Source organism: Meleagris gallopavo, chromosome 11 (assembly GCF_905368555.1).
Source record: "Meleagris gallopavo chromosome 11, MGAL_WU_HG_1.1, whole genome shotgun sequence".
Taxonomy (NCBI): Eukaryota; Metazoa; Chordata; class Aves; order Galliformes; family Phasianidae; genus Meleagris; species Meleagris gallopavo.
The window spans coordinates 19,507,541-19,530,609 of NC_139414.1; the positions used below are offsets into that span (position 1 = coordinate 19,507,541).

At 42.4% G+C, this 23,069-nt stretch overlaps 1 protein-coding gene across 4 annotated transcripts in view; it reads left to right on the top strand.

Annotated features, from left to right (window-relative positions):
• MECOM (MDS1 and EVI1 complex locus) overlaps positions 1-23,069 on the top strand; it is a 300,414-nt gene that overhangs the window by 113,592 nt on the left and 163,753 nt on the right. For all 4 annotated transcript variants that reach the window (XM_085232895.1, XM_085232896.1, XM_010716947.3 and 1 more), the window contains one exon: positions 19,459-19,808. In XM_085232895.1, coding sequence (XP_085089021.1) covers positions 19,459-19,808 — 350 coding nt within the window. Of the gene's footprint in view, positions 1-19,458; positions 19,809-23,069 lie in introns of those variants that run through there.

The window sequence follows — 23,069 nt, forward strand, 5'->3', positions numbered from 1 at the left end:
AGTGCGTTTGACTTCCTCCAGCTGCACATCAGCCTCTGCAATCTTTGGGCTGTTGGATAAATGGATGTGTTTCCATTTGTACTTAAGAAACTACTCTGTATTGCTTGGTTCACAGCTGTCATTGGAACAGGAGTCGGTGTTTCACTGGCATTTTTCAGCTGGATCCAAGGCTTTAAGAAAACCAAGCCTCTACCTCGGCATGCTAAATATATGGAAGAATATTTCATTCATTTTTCCCATCAGGACTCATAATGCAACTGTGGAGGATTCAGTGGAGATATCCTCTTAGAATGGTGTGAAAGGTTAAAACCATTCAGTTATTCTATTTGAACTTACAGGTTTAAATAGACTTACGCTCTTTGAGGGTTTGAAGGAACCCTTCAGCAGCTTAGAATTCAGGTGAACCCAGCTCTGGCAGCTCTAGCAAGTCCCCTGCCCTCCCTGTAACGTTGCCATGCACTGCTGTGTAGGAGACCTTGTCTTGAACTTGGAGTTGGGTGTGCCAAAGGAAATGCAGTGGTGTGACTGTGGGAGAGAGAGGCCAAATGCAAATCGACCTAATTGATGATGAAAGGCAGAGGGAGTGGCTGCAATTATTTCATTAAATATCTGAGGAGGGGTTATTTGTTCACATAAGTGACTTCTTTGGGCTGTGGGGTTTCTGGTAGCACAGTGTCTTCTCGGCTCTCCCCTCCTGGGAGGGAGCCTTGATTTGGCCAGCCTTGCCTAGGGGATGTTCAGCCATCAGAGCCTTTCCAGTGCAGAAGCAGGGTTGCAGTGCTGGTTATTTTAATTTATGGACTGAGTTTTCAGAATGTGGAATTGAGTTCATTCGGTGATTAAAAAAAAATAATAATTACAGAAGTAAATAGAAATATTCAAATTGGATCATGCTAATTACTGAAACTAATTATATTTTCCCAAGCACCTCTTAGCTTACCTATTCTGCAATGAAAAATCATTTGCTCATGATGTAAAACAGGAGAGAGGAGATTGCCATGACAATTAGCAGTAATTAATGAGAAGCTTTGAATTGCTGGGTGTTAACCTCAACATCCATTAGCAGGCACCACTTGGATCTGCCTGCTGAGGGGTGTGGGCACACACAGATGCTTTTCTTCCTGAGAATGGGGAAAAGAGATGTGGGAATGTGCCAGTAAATTAAAACAGTTTCTCCTGTTCTTTACAAACAGCCTTGTGCACCTTCTACAGATTCACATTTTTCATCATCCTTGCAACAAGTAAAGTAGTAGTAATACATGTTTTAGCTGAAATGAATTCTTAACTCTTTGGGGTATACTTAGTTTGACTTGAGTAAATGCGGTCACGGCAGCTGCTGCCTGTAAGACGTTACTTATATTCTACAGAAGCCTATCATGTTTCAGAACACATTTTCATTCTGATATGAAAGAAAAATAAATCTTTGGGAACTCTAAGAAAGGGAAAATAATCAAAACTTTAAATGAAAAAATACTTTTTTTTTTTTTTTTTTTAAGATCAGTAAAATCAAATTTCTTCTCCTCCCTCCCCCAAAAAAAACAACTTTGAAAAGATTCCCCTGCTCACCATGTATACACATACATGTCATGGAATCCATCTGTATTCAGAACTCAAAAATCTTTCAGCAGGATATGTCTTCAGCAATGGTAAATTTTCCATTCCATTTACCATACCATTTCCATGAAGATCAAACAAAAACGGTTAAAAACTTTGGGATGATACCATCACATAGTTTGTCACCTTCCATCTTCCCACCCTGAGTGTCACCTGCATCCATGGTACGTGTGAGATTTGTATGGTAGTACAACAGAGACATCTTGCTTCGTGTCATCAGTCAGTAGTTTGTGTTAATATTGGAGAAATCAGAATGCAATTGGCGTATTGCAGGCTAGTCTGTAAAACACTTCACGGTGTTTTGTGTAATTTTGGATCCTGTGCTGATGGCAGATAATGTTTAGGGATATTTTGTGGAGACATTTAAAGGTGAGTTAGAGTAGCAGCTCCTTTCTCAGCTGTGACACATGGAAGGGCTGAGCAGCACGTCTATCTCTGCACTGCTGCTTCCCTGGACTTGCTTCCTGAGAGCAGCCTGTCCCAGCACGATCTCTGCGCAGCGTGGAGGAAGTCACGTTAACCTGCTTGAAATGAGATGCTGCTTCCACTTCTCTCCTGGTTTATGGATGAATTGTTTGCTCTCGCCACAACTTTGTTTTCTCTGTTGTGGTGGCTGGGATGTTATCTCCCTTCCTGAGTTGCGCTGTCTCTAACTGAGCAGCTGGTGATTGATAAATGAATGCAAGGATAGGCTAGAAAGCACCAAAGGAAATACCTTTGGTGGATATATGATGACTGCCAGGAGCTGCTTGGTGCTGCAGCCGAGTTTGTCTTTTGTTGTGGATAGGAGGAATCTGCCTATGCTGGGGATTTTCATACGCTGAAAAGGGAGCACCATACAGGATGAAAATACCTTAAAGCAAAAGACACTAAACAACCTCATTTTAAACTCTCCGTTTTCCTTTCTGTCACTGTCAGGCTTCTCATGTATTCATTTCATGTTGAATATGGCAGAGGGATAGGAGACTAAGCGCCTGTTACGTTGAGATTTTTCATGTTCAGAAGAGTAGAATAAATATGGAGAGCCTTTGTCTCAAGGAATTCCTTTCCTCGTTGCTGTATTGTTTCAACAAAGTCCAACCTACTCTTCTATATTCTCTGCTGAACTGGGGGAGGTGCTTCATGTAAGAGTTTGGTGCTGTGGTTGTGCGATTGTGTGGTTGTGTGGTGGTGCTCAGCCCTTAGCATAAGAAGTCTGCTTTTAAAAACTGTTGTTTTCAGAAACATTTGTTGGCCTTTTATTCTTCTGTTGACCTTAGTGGTGGACCTCTGCAAGCAGAGTCACTTCTGAGAAGCTGACTGTGTGTTTTGGGGTGGAGGCAATGTCTTCACCCCAGGACTCTGGATGAAGCTTTGCTTTGCCCCCATGTACCACTCATTGCTCTGCTCCATGGGTTGCTCTCTGTGCTCATACACTGCATGGGTGTAAAGCGTTTGTTATTGGAGATTGAAAGTGCTTCACAGTATTTAATCTAATCAGTGAAAACTTCCTCATCCCATTATTTGGGCAATTTTGGGGGAGGAGCAGTTGTTTTCGTTTGGGTTTTATGATTTACACTTCATTTTTACGGTGTGTTTGTTCAGGAGGAGAATTTTTCATTACTTTCCTTTGTAGTGATTGTTTTGTACTTTCTTGGGACAAACTCGGCTCTTTTGAAGGTCCACATGCTTACGTGCAAAATATTGGCAGATCGCTGAGCCTGAGGAATGCAGTGGAAACCATAGTGCATCCTGTGCTTTGATTTCTGCAGATCACTGAATATTGGTCATGGTTACAAGGCAGTTTCTAGATTCACACTCAATGTTTTCAGCTCCTACAATCACTTTTTATTCATATTAAGCTCATTAACACTCACTGTGATCTCGTTCAGATCAACTTTGGACTAGATTAAATTGATGCCGAACACAGAAAAAGTACAAAACTGAAAGCAAGTGAAAGCTATTTGGTTGTCTGGGGTTGAAGTAACTGCCTGGATTTCTGACTTTCTGTCCTGAAGGGTGTTTGAGGCTGAAAATGAAAGAAAGACTTTCTGTGTATATCTCTCAGTATGGCTATGTCCGTGAGCAGTAGGGCCAGGAATCTGGGCCGGTTACGCGCCCTGTTTGGTTCTTTGCACTGGTGTGTTTAACTCATTAAGCACAAAATCACTCCGTTTGCACAGCTAAAGCAGGATTTCTTAACTGATGAGCCACTCATCAATGAGCATGAAGATTTTGCAGTCTGATCACTCATTTCCTGGAAATAACTGAAATCAGCTGCCAGCAATGATCTCCATCTCCTCAATAAGTTTGCCAACAAAATTCACACAGCAGCTTAAGCAGTCAGAAATCATATTTTATGTTCAGCTTGTAGGCTCGGATTAGAGAGAAAGAGGACCATAATCCTGAGGATTTGCTTGGACAGCATCTGAGGTGGTTTGCATACAATTTGAAAACAGACCTACTGTAGCAGTCCTACTGCTCAAATAATAATAAAAAAAACCCACTTCCTGAATCCTTTTTCTGTTGCTATCTTTTTTTCCTTTTTTTTTTCTTCCCCCTTCCTTCATTTTTCTTCAGTTGTCTTTCTTTTTTTCTTTCTTTTTCACCTGGGTAGTCCTGGTGCAGCTTTTCTATTTATTTTGCAGCTGTTATCACTTTTTCTCTCTTCTTCTGTCTTCTTCTCTCTTCCTTTACTCAATCTGCAAAATTGCACCCTGCTTAAATTTCCCTGTTGTGCATCTTTAGTTTGTTTTTCTGTGTGTTATTTTCAGGAGGAAAAGTGAAAGGAGAAATGAAAAAAAAAAATAACCATGCATCATTGAAAATAGTACGAGCTTTGAGTGTTGTGCTGTTCTCTCTCTGTTTCTTCAGGTGGCTCTTTTGCACTGATGTAAATGCAGCTTTCAGAAGCCGATATCCAGCAGAAAGCCATCAGAGCTGTGGTACAGACTCGTGCCACACTGAGACTTTGCATTTGGCCATTTGCTTGTCAATCCTTTCACTTGTTTTTCTTCCCCAGCAATGTTATCGGCTTGCAAATTCCAGCAAAAAATGATTTCCATCTATATCCCAACTTTGCCACTCGGGACCAGCTCTGGTGTGGGTTTCGAAGTTTGATTGTTATCATATCAATGTTTTTCTTCTTTTTGTTGCATGCCAAGTATAGCTCTGCTGGTGACCTGGCAGTGAACAGATACTTAAAAATATGGAAGAATAACAGCAACAAAGCAAATAATACTGACAGTACTCATTAGTGATATTTAGCACTCAAAACCCATGTGTTAAACTTCCCCCAAATGTCAGCTTTTTAGGGAAATTCAATGGTATTCAACAGCATGAGGTTTTGTCTCCACAAGTACACCCCTGCACGGGGCTGTCACATCAAAATTCTGGGCTTTTACTCCTCTTTTTCCTTCAGACTTTTGCATTTTGAGGCCCAACCTTCTCATTTTTCTCATCTCACAGGGTCTGTAGGTCTCTGTTGCTAGAGGTGAGAAGAGGAAAATGGGGTTTCTGTGTATAGACACAGCCAGGCGTGTTCCTGTTCTGCAATAGAGGCTAGAAAAATATATTTGTCTCCTCCTGCTGGTGCGGTGTTGCTGGTTTGGGATGAGGTACGTTATCTATGGCCAGGTCAGGTGACTCCTAGCCCACCTTTGTTGTATTTTTCTGCCCAGAAAATAGGATCTGATGAATCTCTCAGCATTTATTCTCTCCGTTGCAGTCACACATTGCTCTGAGAAGTGTATAAGCACTGCACCTCGGGATGAGTGAGCATTGCAGCCCTCTTCATTTGTTGCACTTGTTGGGTTGTTATTTTATTTTTTTTTTTTGGTAAATATTCTCTTTGTGGTTATTAAATAGTAAGCAGATGTCCCTCAGAAACCATTCTTTATAGGCACTTTTGTTTGACAGAACTTTGAAGAGTGGATACATATATATATTTTTTTGAATATATTTATTTTAAGAAATCAGAAGTTAAAAAAAAAGAAAAAGAAAAAAAGACTACCTAAAATTCTAATTTATATTTCAAGAGCAATTAGCCAGTCATTGCTAGTCATTAATCCAGCTCAGAGTAGTACAGATGCATATATGTGTACGCAGAGGTAAATGTCCAGCTTGCTGCTGTTCCCAGTTCCCTAAGCCCTTTGAGGTGTTACTACTCTGAATATAACCCAGCTTTTTTTTTTTCTTTTCTGTACCAAATAGTGTTTTCTCACTGATTTCAGCATGTAGGACTGTGCTCTTCTACTTTAGCTCAAGTCTGATGTTTCTGCTTGATTTTTCATAGAACAGGAATGTCGCCACTGCCTGAACTCAGGTCTCTTTTACTCAAAAATCTGATTTTGACTGAAAATTCAGGCATATTTTACTTCTAAACTAAATTTGCCAAAGGACACACTAATCTTTGAAACCGAGATTATTTTTATGACTCCTACTGCTAATAAGTGTCACACAGAAAATCACCTCTAAGTCAGGGCGGAATCACGAAGGAGAGCTCTTATAAACATATTTCCTCAGCGAAAGCTTTATGGGGCACCTCTGGAATCAAACTGAGATTTGTCATTGATTTCCACAGGAATACCCTGCTTTAGAAGAAGAATCAAACAACTCCCCTCCTCTCCGTGTCTTTGATATACGGCACAGGATGCACAGTTTTCTCTGGCGCTTCCCAAGTTCATAATTTGTATTTCACCCTAACGCCACTTTGTGAATTTATTGGCTGCCAGAAACTCTCCATCAGGGTTATGGAGCCTCGCCTACCTTTTGGTGGTTATAACATTTTTTTTTTACAGGAGTGTTTAGTTATTTTTACATAGGTGCCACATGGGTGGGTCGGTACCAGCCTGCCACTGGTGCGAAGTCATATTTTTTGAGTCTGGAAGAATACATCAAACCTCTGCCAGCACTTTCATGGATGGGGATATTTGGTTAAATAGATGTTTATCTGGGAAAGTCATCATCTGGCTAGCAGCATACTGAATGTTTCTAAGCAGCTAACTTATGTATACTAAACAAATTTGGTTTGGCTGCAGCTAGAGCTGCCCTGTGGAAATTCTCAACATACATTTGTTTGATTGAGCTGTCATTTTCAGTTGATCTGCTGATGATCTGTGTCACTTTGTTTAAATGTCCTGGTGTTTTTTTTTATACAGTGCAAAAACAGTGCGCTTTCTGTGATGGATTAAATTGAGGTGAAATTCGAGAGTTACTCCTGTTTTCGATTTCTGTGCTTAAAGACAGGTGGGCTGGAATGACAAAGAACTTCACACACAAACGCATTAAAATCAAAATGGAGTAGTTGCCCTCATGATTTAAAACATCCGTAGATGTGTCAACTACCAAATGCTCCCGTTCAAAGAAGTTGCTTGGATTTGCTCTTTAAACAACAAATGATATTTATTTGGTCTATGCCATCCGGCCTAAAATAAGTGGACAAAGCAAGCATTGGGCTCATTCTGTGTTACTGCACGTGCAAAATTCTCTGTGGGTGTTTGAGTGCTGGGGCTGGCCTCTGGTGAGAGGGTACAAGAGGAACCATGGGATGAAGTCCTGGTGAGCAGCAAGGCATGGAGATAAATTCCTCTGTGGACAGGTTAGGGAACTGGGAGGTGTCTTTGGCTTTCTGCAGATTTTTCTGATAGTCAAAAGCTTCATTTTGGCTGTGGCATTTCAGTTTTTTGCACTTTTTAAATTGATTTTATTTTGTTACTATTATTATTACTTTGATTTTGAGAAATATTACTCAAGCTTCAGGCTATGATTTGCTCTCCCTTGAGACCGGCATGTGCTTCCAATGATCCTGGAGAGGATCAGCTCACCAGACTTTGTCGTTCATTTCAGAGCTCCCTGAACATTCTCTGACCTTCAGCTTTTCCCATGTGAGCTGTGGTCTGTGTGTGAACCACAAACTGAGGCTTTGCGGTGCAGCCAGACTACAGCTTTGTGGGAAGCAGTAAGGGATGCCAAGCCCAGACAAGTGGTGGATTTTCCAAATGCACCCTTTATTGGGTCTGGACCAGTAGGTCAACCATGTTCACCCCCAAGGCTGCAGTTTGCCTGTGGGTGAGATGGAAGTCCATGGGTTAGATGTGCACCAAGTGCTCTTTCAACACATCCTCACCGTAATGCTTGAAGTTTCTCTCTCTTGACGTGCTTGGGGTTGTGCATGGCCTTACACAAGTTGCTGGGTTAAGGTTCAGGGGAGCGTGGAGGAGGTCAGCTGAATCGTAGTTTGACATCTGCTTTGAGAAGTGCTCCAGGAAGAGCCGCTGTTACTTGACTTCATCTTCTAATGAGCTTAAAGGGAAAGTTTAAGGCATGATTTGTTGCTTCCACTTCCTCACTTGGAAAATCTCTTCCGTGAGCAGCAATTGCATTGTTACTGCTTGAGCAAATGCAGTCCATGCTACTCCTGTCCTCTCTGTGTTCCCTGTACCAGCCTGGATATGTGCAGTCATGAAAAACACATCTCCTTTCTGATTGTTCATGGCTTTGCTAACTGTAACTGTTTAGCTTGAAGGTTTCTGAGCATTTTTGGCTTTATTTTGGAAAATAATCTCAGACAAAATCAACTCAAGCGATTCATGATCTAGGAGAATTCACAAAAAGCACAAAATTGTTCAAGCATTTTTGCTCGAAGATTCCATCACTTCCATGACTTAGAATGTGTCTCGGTGTTTATGTATAACATTCTACATAAACATCTTGTATATATACATTCTGATCATTAACAATACTTAAATCCATGTCTGTAAACATAAATAGATATGTACTTAAGTACAGTTTATTACAAAAGATTAGTCTGTAGTGCAATAATAAGTCAAATTAAAGCATATAATAACTTTTTGTTAGTTTGAGCTTAGAGGGTCCTCTACGATCCTTTGGGATAGAGAGCAGTCTCTGGGCCAAGGTCTCTAATGGCATGGCATCCAGTTACAGTAAGGCTGAGTTTGGTCCATTAAGTGCTATGTATTTATTTAAGCTGTCATACATCAGCCTGCACATGAAAACAATAGAACTCATGAAGATTGCCAGTTTGGAGGGGGGGAGGCTTATTTTCAAAATTGCTTCCAAGTCATTGGGATGAACCAGAAGCTTTCGGAGTGCTGATTTATTGCTCTCTGCTAGCAGCTCACCAGGACCCTTCTGCTTCTCCAAGATCAACAGCTTCGTCGAAAGCGATACAAGGTGTATGGAACAAAGAGTGGAATAAATTACATTAGCAGCTAACTTTCTTTACAGTTTATATATCAATAAATATCTACAAAATGTTTGAGGCTTTGACCAGGAAGCCATGTAAAATAAACTGTAGCCCTACTCTTATTCCTTTTTTTTCAGAGTCAAAATAGATCTAACTGATGTTAACCGTTTCACAGTGGGGGGCTCATTCTGGTTTCACACTGGTGTCACATTTGATTTCAGAGGGGGGAAGTGATCAGAATGAGGATGGCCACTCCTCCATCTTCCAGCAGGGACTGGTGCTACGGGAACACTTGGCATTTCTGTGCCGCTCTGCTTTGCAACTTCAAAGCAGCAGAGAGGGATGAGCTTTTCGCCATGGGGCTCATCGGAGGCAAATGAAGTAATATGATCCCAGGAAAGAAATGGGAGCCCAAGAGGGAAGGAGGGAATTTGTTATTGGATATTTTTGTAAAAGTAACACAGAGCGTAGCAGCAGAGCCACCGCACAAGGAAAGACTGATCGGATGGAAGGCAGAAAAGGGCTGAGTGAAGTGTGTGACTGCGTCCACATGCAGAGAGTAGCAAAGGGTATTTGTTGGCTGAGATTGCAAATACGTGTTGAAGAGGGAACAGGCACCTAACGGTGTCTGCTGTGGACCACCAATAAGGGAGAGGTGAGAATGGAAAACTTTTGGGCCAGCTGAGATAGTGTTGAAAGGCTCAAAGCAGTCAGACCGCAGAGGAGTTACAATTCATAGATGTGCTAGCTAAAAATATGGCCAGATAAACACTCCTGAGGACTTTCTAAATTACACAAGAAACAATTTTATAGGAAAGAGGTGACAACATCCTGGATTTTCCTAATTTCTGTGAACACTTATTTTTTCTAACAAGTCTCTTTCTTGCTAGTGGAAGCTTCAAAGTTTTAATGTTTTTGGTTCGGATTTTTTTTTTTTTAAACCTGTCTGAGTATTTTCCTTTTCTGTGATTTTTTTTTTTTGGGGGGGGATAAGAAAATGAAAATGATGCAATTCTGAGAGAAGCAGAAAGAGCAAGAAATGAAAGTGGAGAGAAAGTGATGCTCAGTCCGAGCTAACCTTGTGTTGTGGAGACAGCAGTGATGGGGTGGGATGGAACAGGAGCAGGTTCTTCTCTTCTTCTCTCCATCCCCTTGCAAAATCTATACTAGGGAAAATAGTGTGTGGAGAAGAGATGAGAAGGAATTTTTTTATTATTATTATTATTTTTTAATGGCTTGCAAATTAAGTGTAAGCATGGCAAAGCAGTGTGCTGAATTAGAGATGGGTTTGATGTGTGTGTGCTAGAAAGGGCTCTGTACTTTAACAATTGCTGATGGCACACTTCCTGCCAGGCATGCATTCCCTGTGCAGGTGGTTTGCCTTGTCACAAGCAGCCTCACATTTCCCCTTCTCAAAGACCAAGGAAAATAACAACTACAAGTCCTCCATACTACAACTACAGCTCACCGTAGTCTCACGTATGCCACTTTTTCAAAAAAAAAAAGCTACCCTAGAAATATACAATACAGAATTGTAAGTATATTCAGCAAGTACAGATTCCTTTTGCCTCTATCCTTGTGCCAAGCTTACTATCATGTGCTCTGTAGCTCACACTGGGACAGGTATCCCTTCCTGGCTGGGCCTGGATGTGTGCAGTACCTGCTCTGCTGTCAGTCCTACAAACAAACCTTACCTGCATCACTGCTGAAATTATTGTTTCATTAAAGTCCCTGGCACAAATCCCACTGACTTAAAGATGCCCCATAAATCCCAGTTTGCTGGGACAGATCCACCTTGCAAAATGTGCCGGGAAACACAAATGTACTTTGCTGATCGTAAATATTTGGCTGATATTAAAATTAATAAATGCTTATATAAAATGTGCCGCTGCGAGAATTTGGATATTTGGAACAAATGTGGAAGTGTCTGGAGGAACAAGCAGTGTCTGGGGCAAAGAAAAAGCGGAATTGGGGTAGGTAATGTAAATAAACTGGAAAGATTGCTGCGCTCTGAAAATGTGTGTGCATGTTGTGTTGGGTGAGGCACCAATGAGAAGAATGTGTGCCAGCCAGGGACTGAGGTTTTGCTGAAACAAAGCAGAAATTGCTGACTGTGCCTTGGAATACCCTCATCCAAAACACTGCTGCCTTGTAGGATTAATGGTCTTCTGTCGAGCAAAATGAAACTGTCCCAAACATGTTTTCTGTTGTAAAAATGTAATCACTTTATTCATTCAACAAGTTGGATATGGATGTATCCCAATGCCCTACAGAATGTCTCTGCTCATGTCATGTGCAGTAGAGTTGCTCTGATACAGTTGCTCATAAATTTTCAACCAGCTAAGCACGTTGCTTGGTGCTGCGTGACCCTGTGGTGGTACAAGTGCAGTGTGTGCTGCTGAGAAGTCACTGGCAGGAAAAATGGTGGCCTTGTATCTCCTCGGGAGCAGGTGCTGGAAAGCAGTCTTGCCAGACCTCGAGACTTTGAAGTGGACAGCATTATAGGATTAATTATTTGATGCTTTTCTTGATTAGTGTGCTGTTTATGAGTACTTCTATTAGTGTTTCAAGGACTTAACTACAGTGTATCACAGTGTCACTCCAGTATAATTAAGACTCCCTGTAATTGCATAATTAAAACGCTGCCTGGCTGCTTGTACAGCACCTTCTGGCTGCACTACAGCAGCTCAGCTTTCCAGGGGAAACACCTCCAAATGGAAGGATTGGGGTACAGCATGCAAACAGGAGCATTCCTGGTGGCACGCAGTCTGTCCTGCTACACTCTCCTCTGGAAAAGGAGGAGGAAGGCAGGGCTGAGCCTTCACCAATCACTCTTTAACCTGACAGTGCTTAGAGTGAGAATTGCTCACCTTCCAAAAAGCAAACTGCTTGTAGGCCGGCACTGTAGTAGCTGCTGGCAGGAAGGGGTTAAATTCCTTGTTATTCCTAATGCTTTTGTGAAACAGAACTTCATGACCTGGCTTTCTTTCTTCCTTTTTTTTTTTTTTTTTTCTCAAGTGATTACACTTTGCCACATTCTAACGGAGCGAATGCATTTGTGTCTCAGGACCCTACGCTACCGGATACTGACATGTTCAACATCTCCCGTGGCTTACCAAACACATCAGGGATGTGGACCTCCCTCTGTTTTCTCATTATGCCAAATAATGAAATGTGGAAATAATTCTAATCCTTTCTTCTGGTTGTGCTGTACCTCAGAAAATATGATAAACTCAATCCAATTAAAAGTCATTACCTCTACAAGGCTCAGTCTCTATCTATAACCTTTGTTTTATAATTCACTCTGTTATCTGTCTTCATTATAATTTGGTAGAATAGTCATCTTTTATTACTGCTTTCTGTCAGAGGCATGTGATTTCCAGCACTGCTTTGTGACACATCTCAGTTTAAAAAGTAAAGGTCTACTAATGAGTAAAAAGAAGTTCACTTACCCGAATTTATTACAGTGAGATAAAGTTTCATTTACATCGATTAAAATACTGAAGGTTTCAGTGATTGTTTTGATTTTAAGATGTTCTTTTGCAGGAATAGTTTTTTACCATGTCAGGGACTGTTAAAGCACGTTACTTTTTCTGCCTTACTGCAGCTGATATGGATTTAGCTAAATTTTGATGCTGGTTAGTATTTGCTAAGTTGGCATGAGTTAAAAACCTATATCCAAGTGACTGATCTCACTAAATCTTATTTAGCATTCTCCTCCTTAGCTTTCTCCTGAGCATGTTGGCTTCTCGTGACGCATCATTGTGAGAATGTATGTCATGTTTCCCATTATGGCAATCAAATCATGAACAAAAAGTGGTTCCTGTAATCCATTTTCCTGCCCTGGGAGTGACCAGCACAAAGGGCTCAAAATTTTAAGGCATATATTTCTTTTTTCCTTGGGTCTCATCCATACAGAGTCATGAAAGGAATTAGCAAGTAGGTGTTAGCTGCTGCAGCTCTGCTCAGTTGCAGTATTTCACTAAGATACAAATGCAAGCCGTTAGCTGGTGTTTCAGCATGCAATGGGCTGCCTCCCCAGCTGGCAGGGATCTCTGCAGGCTCCTTGCTAGCTGCAGACCCGGCCCCGATACATCACCTCCTGCAGCTGGCATCTCCCTCTTCTCCTACCCCCACTCCCCGTAACCCAGATAAGATTTTGAAAGGCAAATATATATTTATTCCATTGAGGAAACTTTATCAACCAGCACCAAAGTTTATTGGCACTAGCCAGTGATATAATGGGTAGTTTAAACCCTGCTAACTGCGAATAATTTTTCAGCAGTGTTTATGATTGCTGCAGACTCTAACAGACCAGAAGTACAGATAACATAAATATTTCTACCAGAGATGATTGTGCTGGAACTATAAATAAAATTAGGCTTAACTTGTAAATAAATTCAGTAGATGCCAGCCAACATTTATAATTCTTTGTTGCTGCATGTAATGTAGTAATTTATATGGAGAGGGCGCAGGAGCACAAGCAGCCAAATTTTGCTTTCCAGTTACACAGGTGCAAGTTCCCCTGACATCAAGGAGACTGGCTCCCGTGCAAATGAAAGTAGAATCTGACCCGCAGTCTCTCAGTGCTGGACCCTAATTAAAGGACAGCGTCTGGTCCACATCAGATGCTTTTGACTGTGTTACTTAATTAGACAAGAGTGACACTAGACAGAGCACCAAATGCTACTAGTTATTGTATGGGCTGATGGTGAGGATTTCCAGAGCCCACTGGTGGTTCCCCACGCTTTTGCTATATTTTGGCTCTGTTGGGCTAGAGTTATCTTCCCTCAAAGGCGTGATGCTCTCTAGTGTGTGGCTTCCCTCCTGCAGCCAGTTTTCTCCTCTGTGCTCGGGGCTCCTCCTACCCAGGGAGCTCACCTTAGCTTGCAGCATGCACTTCTTGTTGCATTTTTTTCTTTCACCTCACAAATGCGAGAAGCAAAAGCTGCTTGCATGCAAGGGAAGTTTTCCACTTGTTGGGAAATGCTGATAAACCAGCTGCTTGTGAGTTATCCACAACATATGTTTTGCAGGGATATGCAGGCAAAAACCTTCCAAAGCACTAAATGCTTCTCATGCAGTGCCACAGCAGTGCTCAGGCTGAGTTCCTTTCTGTTTCAAACACATAAATCAGACTGTAGCAGAGCACTTGGTGACTTGTGTTCTCCAGCCCAAAGGCGTGTTTGTCTCGTGCTGCCTTTCTCACCATTCTTTGTCTGTGCATCTTTTCCTACAACTCCCTCTCCTGCCGAAGCTGTGCAAGGGCTCAGGGCTTCATGGGGCCAGCTGTGCAAGTGTGGACAAAATCTGCAGCAGAGAAGCATGAGAGGAAGGCTGAAATCTGGGCCCCATGTTTCCCTCTCATTTTTCTTACATTAGCATCAATCTGAAGAAATCTGACCAACTGGCTAACTCTAGGATAGACACTGCTCTCGTTTATCCTTTGGTGGAAGTCTAAAGCAATTACTCTGGATTTAGCAGCCATGTTAGAGAGCTCGGAATTTGGCCTTTAGGGCAAATGACAGATCTGGAAGATTGTGCTTCAGTCCCCCTCGTTCCCGTTGTGTGGCCCACAAGCAGACCACAGTTGGCAGCCCACAAGCATCGTCTCATTGCACCACATCTGGCTTCCAGGAGTGGATCTTTTGAGTGTGTTCAGTTTTCCTGTGCTTTGGTTTGGGTCAAGAAGTACAGGTTTGCAAAATACTGATATATTTGAAGACTGATGATTGTGAAAGTACTTTTCCTTGGTCATTCAAGTAACGATTCAGAACTGTTTCAAGTGTGGCATTTATCTCTAGACTTGCTGATAATCTCTTGTTTTACAGCTGAGCTTTGTATTTGTAAAACAGTTTTTCTCTCCCCTGTTAGTTTTACGTTTTTCATTTAGCTGGGAATTACTAGCTGCATTCTGCTTAGAATCTAATCTTATTTGATTAGGTTTGCCTGATGCTTTTCACAATGGGGTCCTGCTTGGGGCCGCCAGACTGTGTTACAATACAAATAATAATAAATAATCGTTTTTAGCTCCACAGAACAGTTCTGTGAATAGGGAGCGGCACAAACCAGTTTCAGGTACATTAACTGATAAAAAGTTCAAGTAATGTAGCTCTTGGCTAGAGTCCCTTCTGTGCCTGGAGATAGTAACCCAAACTCTGTGTGTTTCTGAGGCCAAGGAACCTTTTCCTCCAGGGAACGTGGCCCCTGGCCATGCTTCCTTGGTGCAGGAATCTAAGATGGCTCTCATGTAGTTCACCACCACTCTATGCTCCTTTTGAATCTAATAGGTTTCCTTTCTTTCTCTTATTTTCTGTTTTTCCTGACCTCCTGTGTTCTAGACTGATGTAGATAGATTTTGTAATCAATCAACCCCTGCCTGTAACATTTTTTTCTTTAATACTTGTTCAAACAGAAATTCAGATAAAGGTGTCCCATTTGTATGCAAGAGGAAATGCCTGCCTCCTTTTCAGATATGCTTGCAAATACTCTGTGCTGATTTCCTCAGGACTGAATAGAAATGTTAGGTCAAACAAATATAAATGCACTCTGGTCTCGTTAAGGGATCTGACATGGAGCACAGTGGTGCATTCAGGCCCACTCTGGCCTTATGCAAGAGATGGGTCCCCTTCACCTGATTCTTATATATTCCCCAGTCACCCTCATTAATGCCTTCATTAAAGGCATGGTCAACAGCCCTTATGGAGTCCTAAGCTTCTGACACAACGGACTTCTACCGAATAAAGCCATGCCCTTCTGATGTCTGCATTTTAGGGCTAAGGGCCTTCTTTCTCATCTTTGAGAAGCTGTGTGCACGAAAATGTCTCTATCTTCTCAGTTGGAAAGTGCCACTTCCACATTCTACTTCAGCTCTTGTTTTATCCTGCTCAGTAGGTGATGGCATTAAAAACACCTCTGAAGTAGGCTCTCTAGATGCTTTTGCTTCCAGCCTACTCCTTCATCTGCAGTAATCAGCTGCCCAGTTTATCACGGCAACCACGTGCATGACTTCAAGTGCAGAGAATCAGATTCACATGCTAGAGTGTCAATAGCAGTTTGGGGCTGTATTTCCCCAGGCATAAATTGCCTGAAGAGGGGCAGAATAGGCAGTCAGGGGAAAGGAGGGAAGATGACGTTGTTAGGAGGCTTCTCATAACTGCACAAATCCATTCGTGCAGTGGTGCTTTGGCACATGGCTGTGCGGTGCTCATCAGGCACATCCCCAGCACGTGGCCACGTGAGCTCCTTCCTGCTGGCGTGCCAGCTGGTGTCAAAAGTGCAAACACAGGTGTCCATCCTGGTCTTTTGCTAGCAATTAACCTTTCCTCCCTGGTTTCCTTTGAAGCTTGCTCATGTTTTTATTGCAAAATATCAGTGAAGAGTTTTATGGAGGCTAACATCAGAACTTCCACGTTACCTAATCTCATCTGCTTCCTTATCAGGGGCCTTGATTTTGTTACATCCCATTTCTAGCAGGGATAATTAGTATACTTTAAAGAAGCCATCTTGAATTTTGAAACTGCAGTGTTGTCTGTGTGAACGCCTTGCAGTTCCATGGGAAAACGATGCTTTGAGGCACAGTCCCTGAGCCTAAACCAAACCTCACAAGGATTTGCTATCGGTCAATATGGCACTGTTTTGCTGGAAGTCCCTCTGATCCAAGAAGCTACAAATTTGGAAATGAAGACCAGACCCACCATTCATGTACATTGATTTCAGTGTAATTCCTTCTACCATTGATAATACAAATTTATCTTAATGGTTTTCTTTCTCTTGGCCAGCAATAATTCAATTTCTTGTTTATTTTGAGATTTTAAAATATATTTTCATTAGGATACTTTTCTATTTCAGGCAATATGTAACTTCAGTAATTTGTTCTACCCCATCCCCAGGGCTTTGGGACAGATATATGCATATTTTATTTTCCAGGGCTTTCAAACTTGAGCCAGTTTCTGACTACGACACTGGGTGTGTCTGCTGGAAATGAAAGCAGTCACAATAGAGCAGCACAAATGGGCTTGTCTCCCTGCCAGCCTTCCAGTGCCGATTTATCAGTTGCAGGTTTGACCCTATATGGCTAAAACGTGCATAGCCAGAATGTCTGAGATAAGTATAACTGGGGCCTTCGGGTCTGTGAGAGAGAAATTAAACTGGACTGTCCCAGGGGGAGAAGAAACATCTGCAAAACTGTCCTGGAGGCTGCAGACACAGCTTGTGCTGGCTTGTGGGCAGGTTGTGAGCGTGGTTTGTTGTGGCTGTGGGCTTTGTCTGAGCCACTTGGTTCTTTGGTAGAGAAATGGCAGGACCGAGGAGAGCCCTGCTTTTGTGAGGTACTGCCTGGTGGAACAGAAAAACAACAAATTCATGAGGTGGACTTTTGAAGGAGTTTGGGTGCAGGCACCCAGCTGTCATGGGAAATCAGTAGGATTTAGATGCCTGAAGTTTTTAAACACCCCCTTCCAACGAGCCATATGCTTATCATCAGCCAGATCACTTTCCTTGTGTGATTTCTCTTCCTGCAGCCCATGTGTATACATGGGTTTTTTTTCTTCCTTTTTTTTTTTTTTTTTTTCTTCTCATTTCAAACCCAGCTGAATTCTTTTATGCAGGATTGCAATCTAAACAGTTGGGGGAAGACATCTGAATGGGAGTGATGCTGCTGCCTGCAGTAGTGGGGAGCATGGGGGAGCTTGGGGGATGCTTGAGTGGCATGGACCAGACTTGCTCAGCTGTTTGGCTGTGCTGAGCTTTCCTGTGTGCTCAAGGGGAGCTGAGTCTGGGGGCAGCTGCAATGCACTGGTGTAACAGAGGTGGCTGCTAACCTGGTCATTTCAGCATGGGGCAGTGAAGTGAATCTTGGCATCCAGGTGGAGCTTTGTCCCTGCCCTTTCCACGACATCTTTCCTGCCCCCTGTAGTCCAGGCTGAGTTTTGCTGGACTTAAGAATGCTTCAAGTTCTTTTGCATGACTTTCCTTGAGCATCTTTGCCAAAACACGGCACTGATGAGCTATTACAGGCAGGATTTCTTAAACATAAATGATGGAAAATCCCTCTGTGTGTCCATCTCAGCCAAATGGTGGGGTCAGTCAAGATTTTCTGCTTCTCAGAGTGCCAGGTATTAGAAAAGTGGCAAACTGATCAATACTGTTCAGTCAACAGAGGACAGGGGGAGCCTGCCAAGGCAGAGACAGAGGGAGTGGGTAGCTGAACTTTCCTGTGACATGCATGAGGTCATAGCCAGTGCCACATGAAAGAAAGAAAAACAGTTCATGGCTGTGAATAAATTGCACACAGATGAAGAATCCAGTTTACCAGTCATGTGATGGGAGCAATCTATTCAAATGATTTGTTATGTCCCAGTGTTTGTCTTAGGCAGCACCAGAAGCATGAAAGTACAGATAGAATGCGGTGAGATAATATGTAACAAAGATGTGAGAGATAATGGGCTATGACCAGTTTTTAGTGGAAAAGGCATACAGTGCTAATCTACCATGGATAGTTTCTTAAACGAGCAAGAAATTGAAAGAACATTTTAAAGTTTCCTGTTTCTTCACTGAGACGGAGTCATTCTGGTCGCCGAGCACAGCGGAACGCTCTAATTTCTGGGCCACCATATTATGCAAATATTCCCATGCTCAGATACCTGATCTCTCAACTTTGTTCCTTGGGGAATAGTATTCACACATCCTGTTTAGTTAGAGTTAAGTGGAATGCGTTTTGATGCAAAGGAAAAGTACAGTGACAATGATAAAGGTAAATTAATGTAAGCAATGAGGAATTGCTCTTTTTGTGTCCTTTGCATATATACTGTTGGGTTGAACACTGTATTCCTGATGCAGCTAAAATCCCTGCTGAGCTCACTCTGAGGTTTCTTTTCTTTACTAAAAGGAATTTACAATCAGCCTTATAGTTCGAGCTGTCAAAAATAGTGAGTTTTTCCTCTTTTTTTTCTTTTTTTTTGTTTGTTGGCTAAGTGCCATTGACAAAGGTTTTTTTTTTTTTTTTTTTTAATGTATTTTGGATTTACCCCAGTTTCTTCTGTAAGAGGAGAAGGTTTGTGTTCTCTATAAGATGCAGTTTAGATCCTGAACTTATTTCAGACCATTGAATTTCATGGAGGTCAGTGATGAGACACTGATTTACATCAGCTGAAGTTCTTGCCAATAGTTGTGTGGTAGGCTGGATCCTTTCCTCCAAAAACTAATTGGAGCCCATCAAACTTAATTTTGGCTACTCTAAGTTCAGGCTGTCTCTCTGAAAGACCGGTAAAGCTTTCCTGCTTTTCACTTCACTTAGATTTCAATTGTAACATATAATGCAGGCTTTCAATTGCAATTTCAAAGAGCGTGCGATGCAAAGCACTGTATCCGGACCAGATTGGACAATAGGGTGTGCCTGCATATACATCTGTATGTAATTCACTTTTTTGTGTTTGGTGATGTAAACCACTTTTGATGTCAGGAGCACTGAGAAATGCCACAGAGAACCCTTGGGCTTGCAATGGGGAGAAGGCTCAGCTCCTGGCAGGGCGAGGGGAACCAGTGATTGATGAGGGTGCTGCCCGCCTACCGAACTGTCCTCTCCATTTTGTGAAAAGGTTTCACATGCAAAACCTGTCAGGATATTTCAAATCCTACCATTTGGCTTTCTTTTTCAGGTGATGAATGCCTGTATGAAAGCTTTCCTGAGCTTCCCTTGGAGGAAGTGCCAGAAGCTGATGGAGAGGCTGTAAATGCCCAGTGCCCAGCATCTGTCAGCATCCAGGAGCCATCCTCTCCAACCACCTCCAGCGAAGCTTTCACACCAAAGGAGAGCTCTCCTTACAAGGCTACGATATACATTCCTGATGACATTCCCATTCCTTCTGAATTTGAGCTCCGAGAATCCAACATTCCTGGAGCGGGATTAGGGATATGGACCAAAAGGAAGATTGAAGTAGGAGAAAAGTTTGGCCCTTTCACAGGAGAGCAGCGGCCACACCTCAAAGATCCCAGTTACGGTTGGGAGGTAAGACACTTTGCATTCCTTCAGTCTGTTGAGTTCTCTTGAATGTCTATAAACACAGAGGTATTTGCAGAATTTGAGTCCTATCCTGCAGCAGCCAGGGAATATTTGTGTACACTGAGACTGTTTCATGGCCTTGCGGTGCTTTCTGGATGAAAATGAATGTAAATTTAAGGGGGGGAAAAAAAAAAAAAGCAGGAATTGTTGTTGCTCTTCATGCATGAAATCTGTGTGGGTGGATATTGGCTGGTGACCTCCCTTTCTGGGAAGGAGAGGCAGACGTGGTATTATCGGAACATTTCTGCACCGTTTCAGCTCACTCACGTGCAGCCCTGCCATGGGATGGGTTGAGGGATCTGTTGGTGACGCTGTGCTGTCTGTAAAGATGCTGGGTGCTGCTTTCAGTGTTGTGCATCGCCACTTCCTGGTGACAACAATTAGTATGTTAAATTGCTATTGCAGAGCCTTGGGGGCTTTGAAAGCAGAGGGTTTGATCCTGCTTCCATTTAAGTTAATGGGAATTTTGCCATTCATTCAGTGAAAGTATGTTTGGATGCTAGTGTCAGAAACCGAGCACACATGGGGATGGTGTGGATCATGTTACTTCTGCAGATGCTCTGAGAAATGTTGGTTTTCATGCAGGAGCTGAAGGCCTCCTTCAGTGAGTACTGCGGTTGCCTTTTGCTTTCCCTGCCTTCAGGAACAACATGTTTTCTCTGCTGTTGTATCACAGGGCTGTGGTCTCATTGAATTTTTTCCTTCGTGGCAGTGGGAAGGAAATTTTCTCCTGTATCTGGCATTAAATGGTGGCCTATAGGGCTGTAGACATAAAGAGGTGAGGACGGTCGTAGGGCGAGTCAGTCATCCCCGACCTCAGCCTGGAGGATAGTACCATGCACTGTAAGAACTGCTCTTGCACAGTTTTATTTGCAGTTCTAACAGTGTGCTGTGGAAATAAAGTACGATCTCGGCTTGCCATCTGTGCTTTTCCTTTGGTTTCTGATAAGGGGAGAAGTGTGGAGTTTGTGCTGCTCCCCAGGGCTCGGCTGACCTCTGGGTACACGGGAGTTTCATGTTCCCAGGAAAAGTGGAGTTCCTCTGTGGAGCAGAACCTCACCGATATGGTGGATAATAAACATTTGGTTAGCTCTTAACTGTCAATAAATCCTCGATGAGTTCATTCCAGACTTCCTATCCAGTTGTTTAAACACTTGTGAGAGCAATGACAATACGACAGAATAGTGTCAGGAGAAATTATAGACTTTGCAGCACTCTATCAAGTTAACAGACCCTGATGAAATGGAACTGCTGGTGAGAAATCTTTATTTTTTGACCAAGGCACCAGGAAACCATAAAAGCTGACTTTTAACCACACCGCAATTAAGCTCAGATATTGATAACAGAAACTGGAACCGAAGTGCTGAGACACGACTGTTCCTTCAGGTTTAACACTTTGAAATTTTAGACTGCATTTTGATTTCTGTGCCCTTGGGTATTGATAATATACTGCAAAAGTAAGGACTAGTTTTGATGGTTCAGATATTTAGGACTTTGTAGCCTTATGAATAATAATAAAAAAATAATGCATAATTTGATAAATCTGGCAGATTTGAATCCCTTTCACACTGCAAGACTCGTGCTTTTCGAGCAGTGTTATGTATTTGGGACAGCTGGGGAGAAGCTATTGAAAAGTGTTGGAAGAAAATCACACAAAATCAACAGTCAAACTCCCTCTGTAATTTGGCCACTCATCCATAAGTACTCTGCAGTGCTCAAGGGAGCCTGACACAGAATATTTTTCCAACAAGTGGGTTAAGTACATTTATTGGAATTGAAGGGAGACAAAGAAATGCTGGTTACCAGAGTCTACACAGCGAGTGAAGTGGTGAGCAGGGGAGGTCAAGGCTAAAGGACAGATGTGGGGGATGTGGTAGTGCTGCAGAAGACCTCACCAACATCCCAGCCCAGATGCTCACCATCAGCTGCTCTGGAAACCAGCATCTCTTTGGACCCATGCCTTGGGATGAAAAGGAAACTTAACAGTGTGTGGGCTCAGAGAATGCCACAGAAAGCATGGGGTAGCTATGGGAAAAGGTATCATTTATCTGTGGTTCAGCACAGTTTGGGGAAGGTAAACTTTTCTGGTGTCCCTTTTTTTGCCTGAATGGGCACTTTTATAAAACTGGGCGTTTCTCCTGCTGTCCGCATGGGAAGCCTGCTCCTCCATTTGATGTGCATTTCTCTATGAAACACTGAACGTACAATAATGTTTGACTTTCAAGTACGTTGAAGGAATCACTCTTCAAGAAAACAGTATAACCATGTTAAAATAATTCTTGAAGGAAAACTGAGCATCCTCTTTAACTATTTTCTGTTGCTTTCATATTGCTGATTTACTCTTTTCTCTTACTCCTCTACAAACAAACAAACAAACAAAAAAAACCCAACCAACCTACAACACACACACATACAAAAAAGTCATGGTGTTGGGTATTTCCAGCTTTGGGATATTTCTGTTGCTTGTGACTGTGCTCTGTCTGCATGGGTGCCAGGATCAGCATGCAGCAGCCAGGAGGGAAAGGGGAAGCTGGAGGAAGTGCTGCTATTAACTTTTGCAACCAGGCAGGAGATGTAGAAAAATATGCTGCAGAAAGCTGAGGAATGTCATGGCACCTGTGCCTACATCCCCCCCATAGCAAGGCTCCCTATGGCATCACTGCAGAGCTTGTCAAGAGCAAGTCTGAGAAAACAATGTCCATTGTGTCCATTTATACACTTCAGCCATAAAACACACCATGGGACAGAGAGAATTTGTTGTGATATCCTCCTGCTTGGGTCATGATTAGAGTGCTGCGGACCAGTTTAAATGAAAAGCCATAAATTTGAATTTTATCTCATTTTGTGGGTCTGGAGCAAAGCATTATCTAATCAGGTATTGGTTGGTTAAAGCACAAATCGAACACGGGGTCACCGGACAGGGGGAAAGGTCAAGCTTTTTTGCAGTTTGTCACTGTGGTTTTAGTATTTGCCGGCAGCCCGAACATCCGAGGGGGTCAGGTGGCTGTTGCTCAGGGGTTGTTTGAAAAGGGAAAATTGACTGCTGCTTAATCAACAAAGAAAACAAGCTTTTAAAGGATGGCAGTAATTTTTTAAACAAAAGCGAAGCACACAAATGTAGTGATTTCATCATAGTTCATGCCCTGCTATGAAAAACAACTCAGAGTATTTTAAAGAGAGCCTTCACATAGGCCACCAATGCATCTA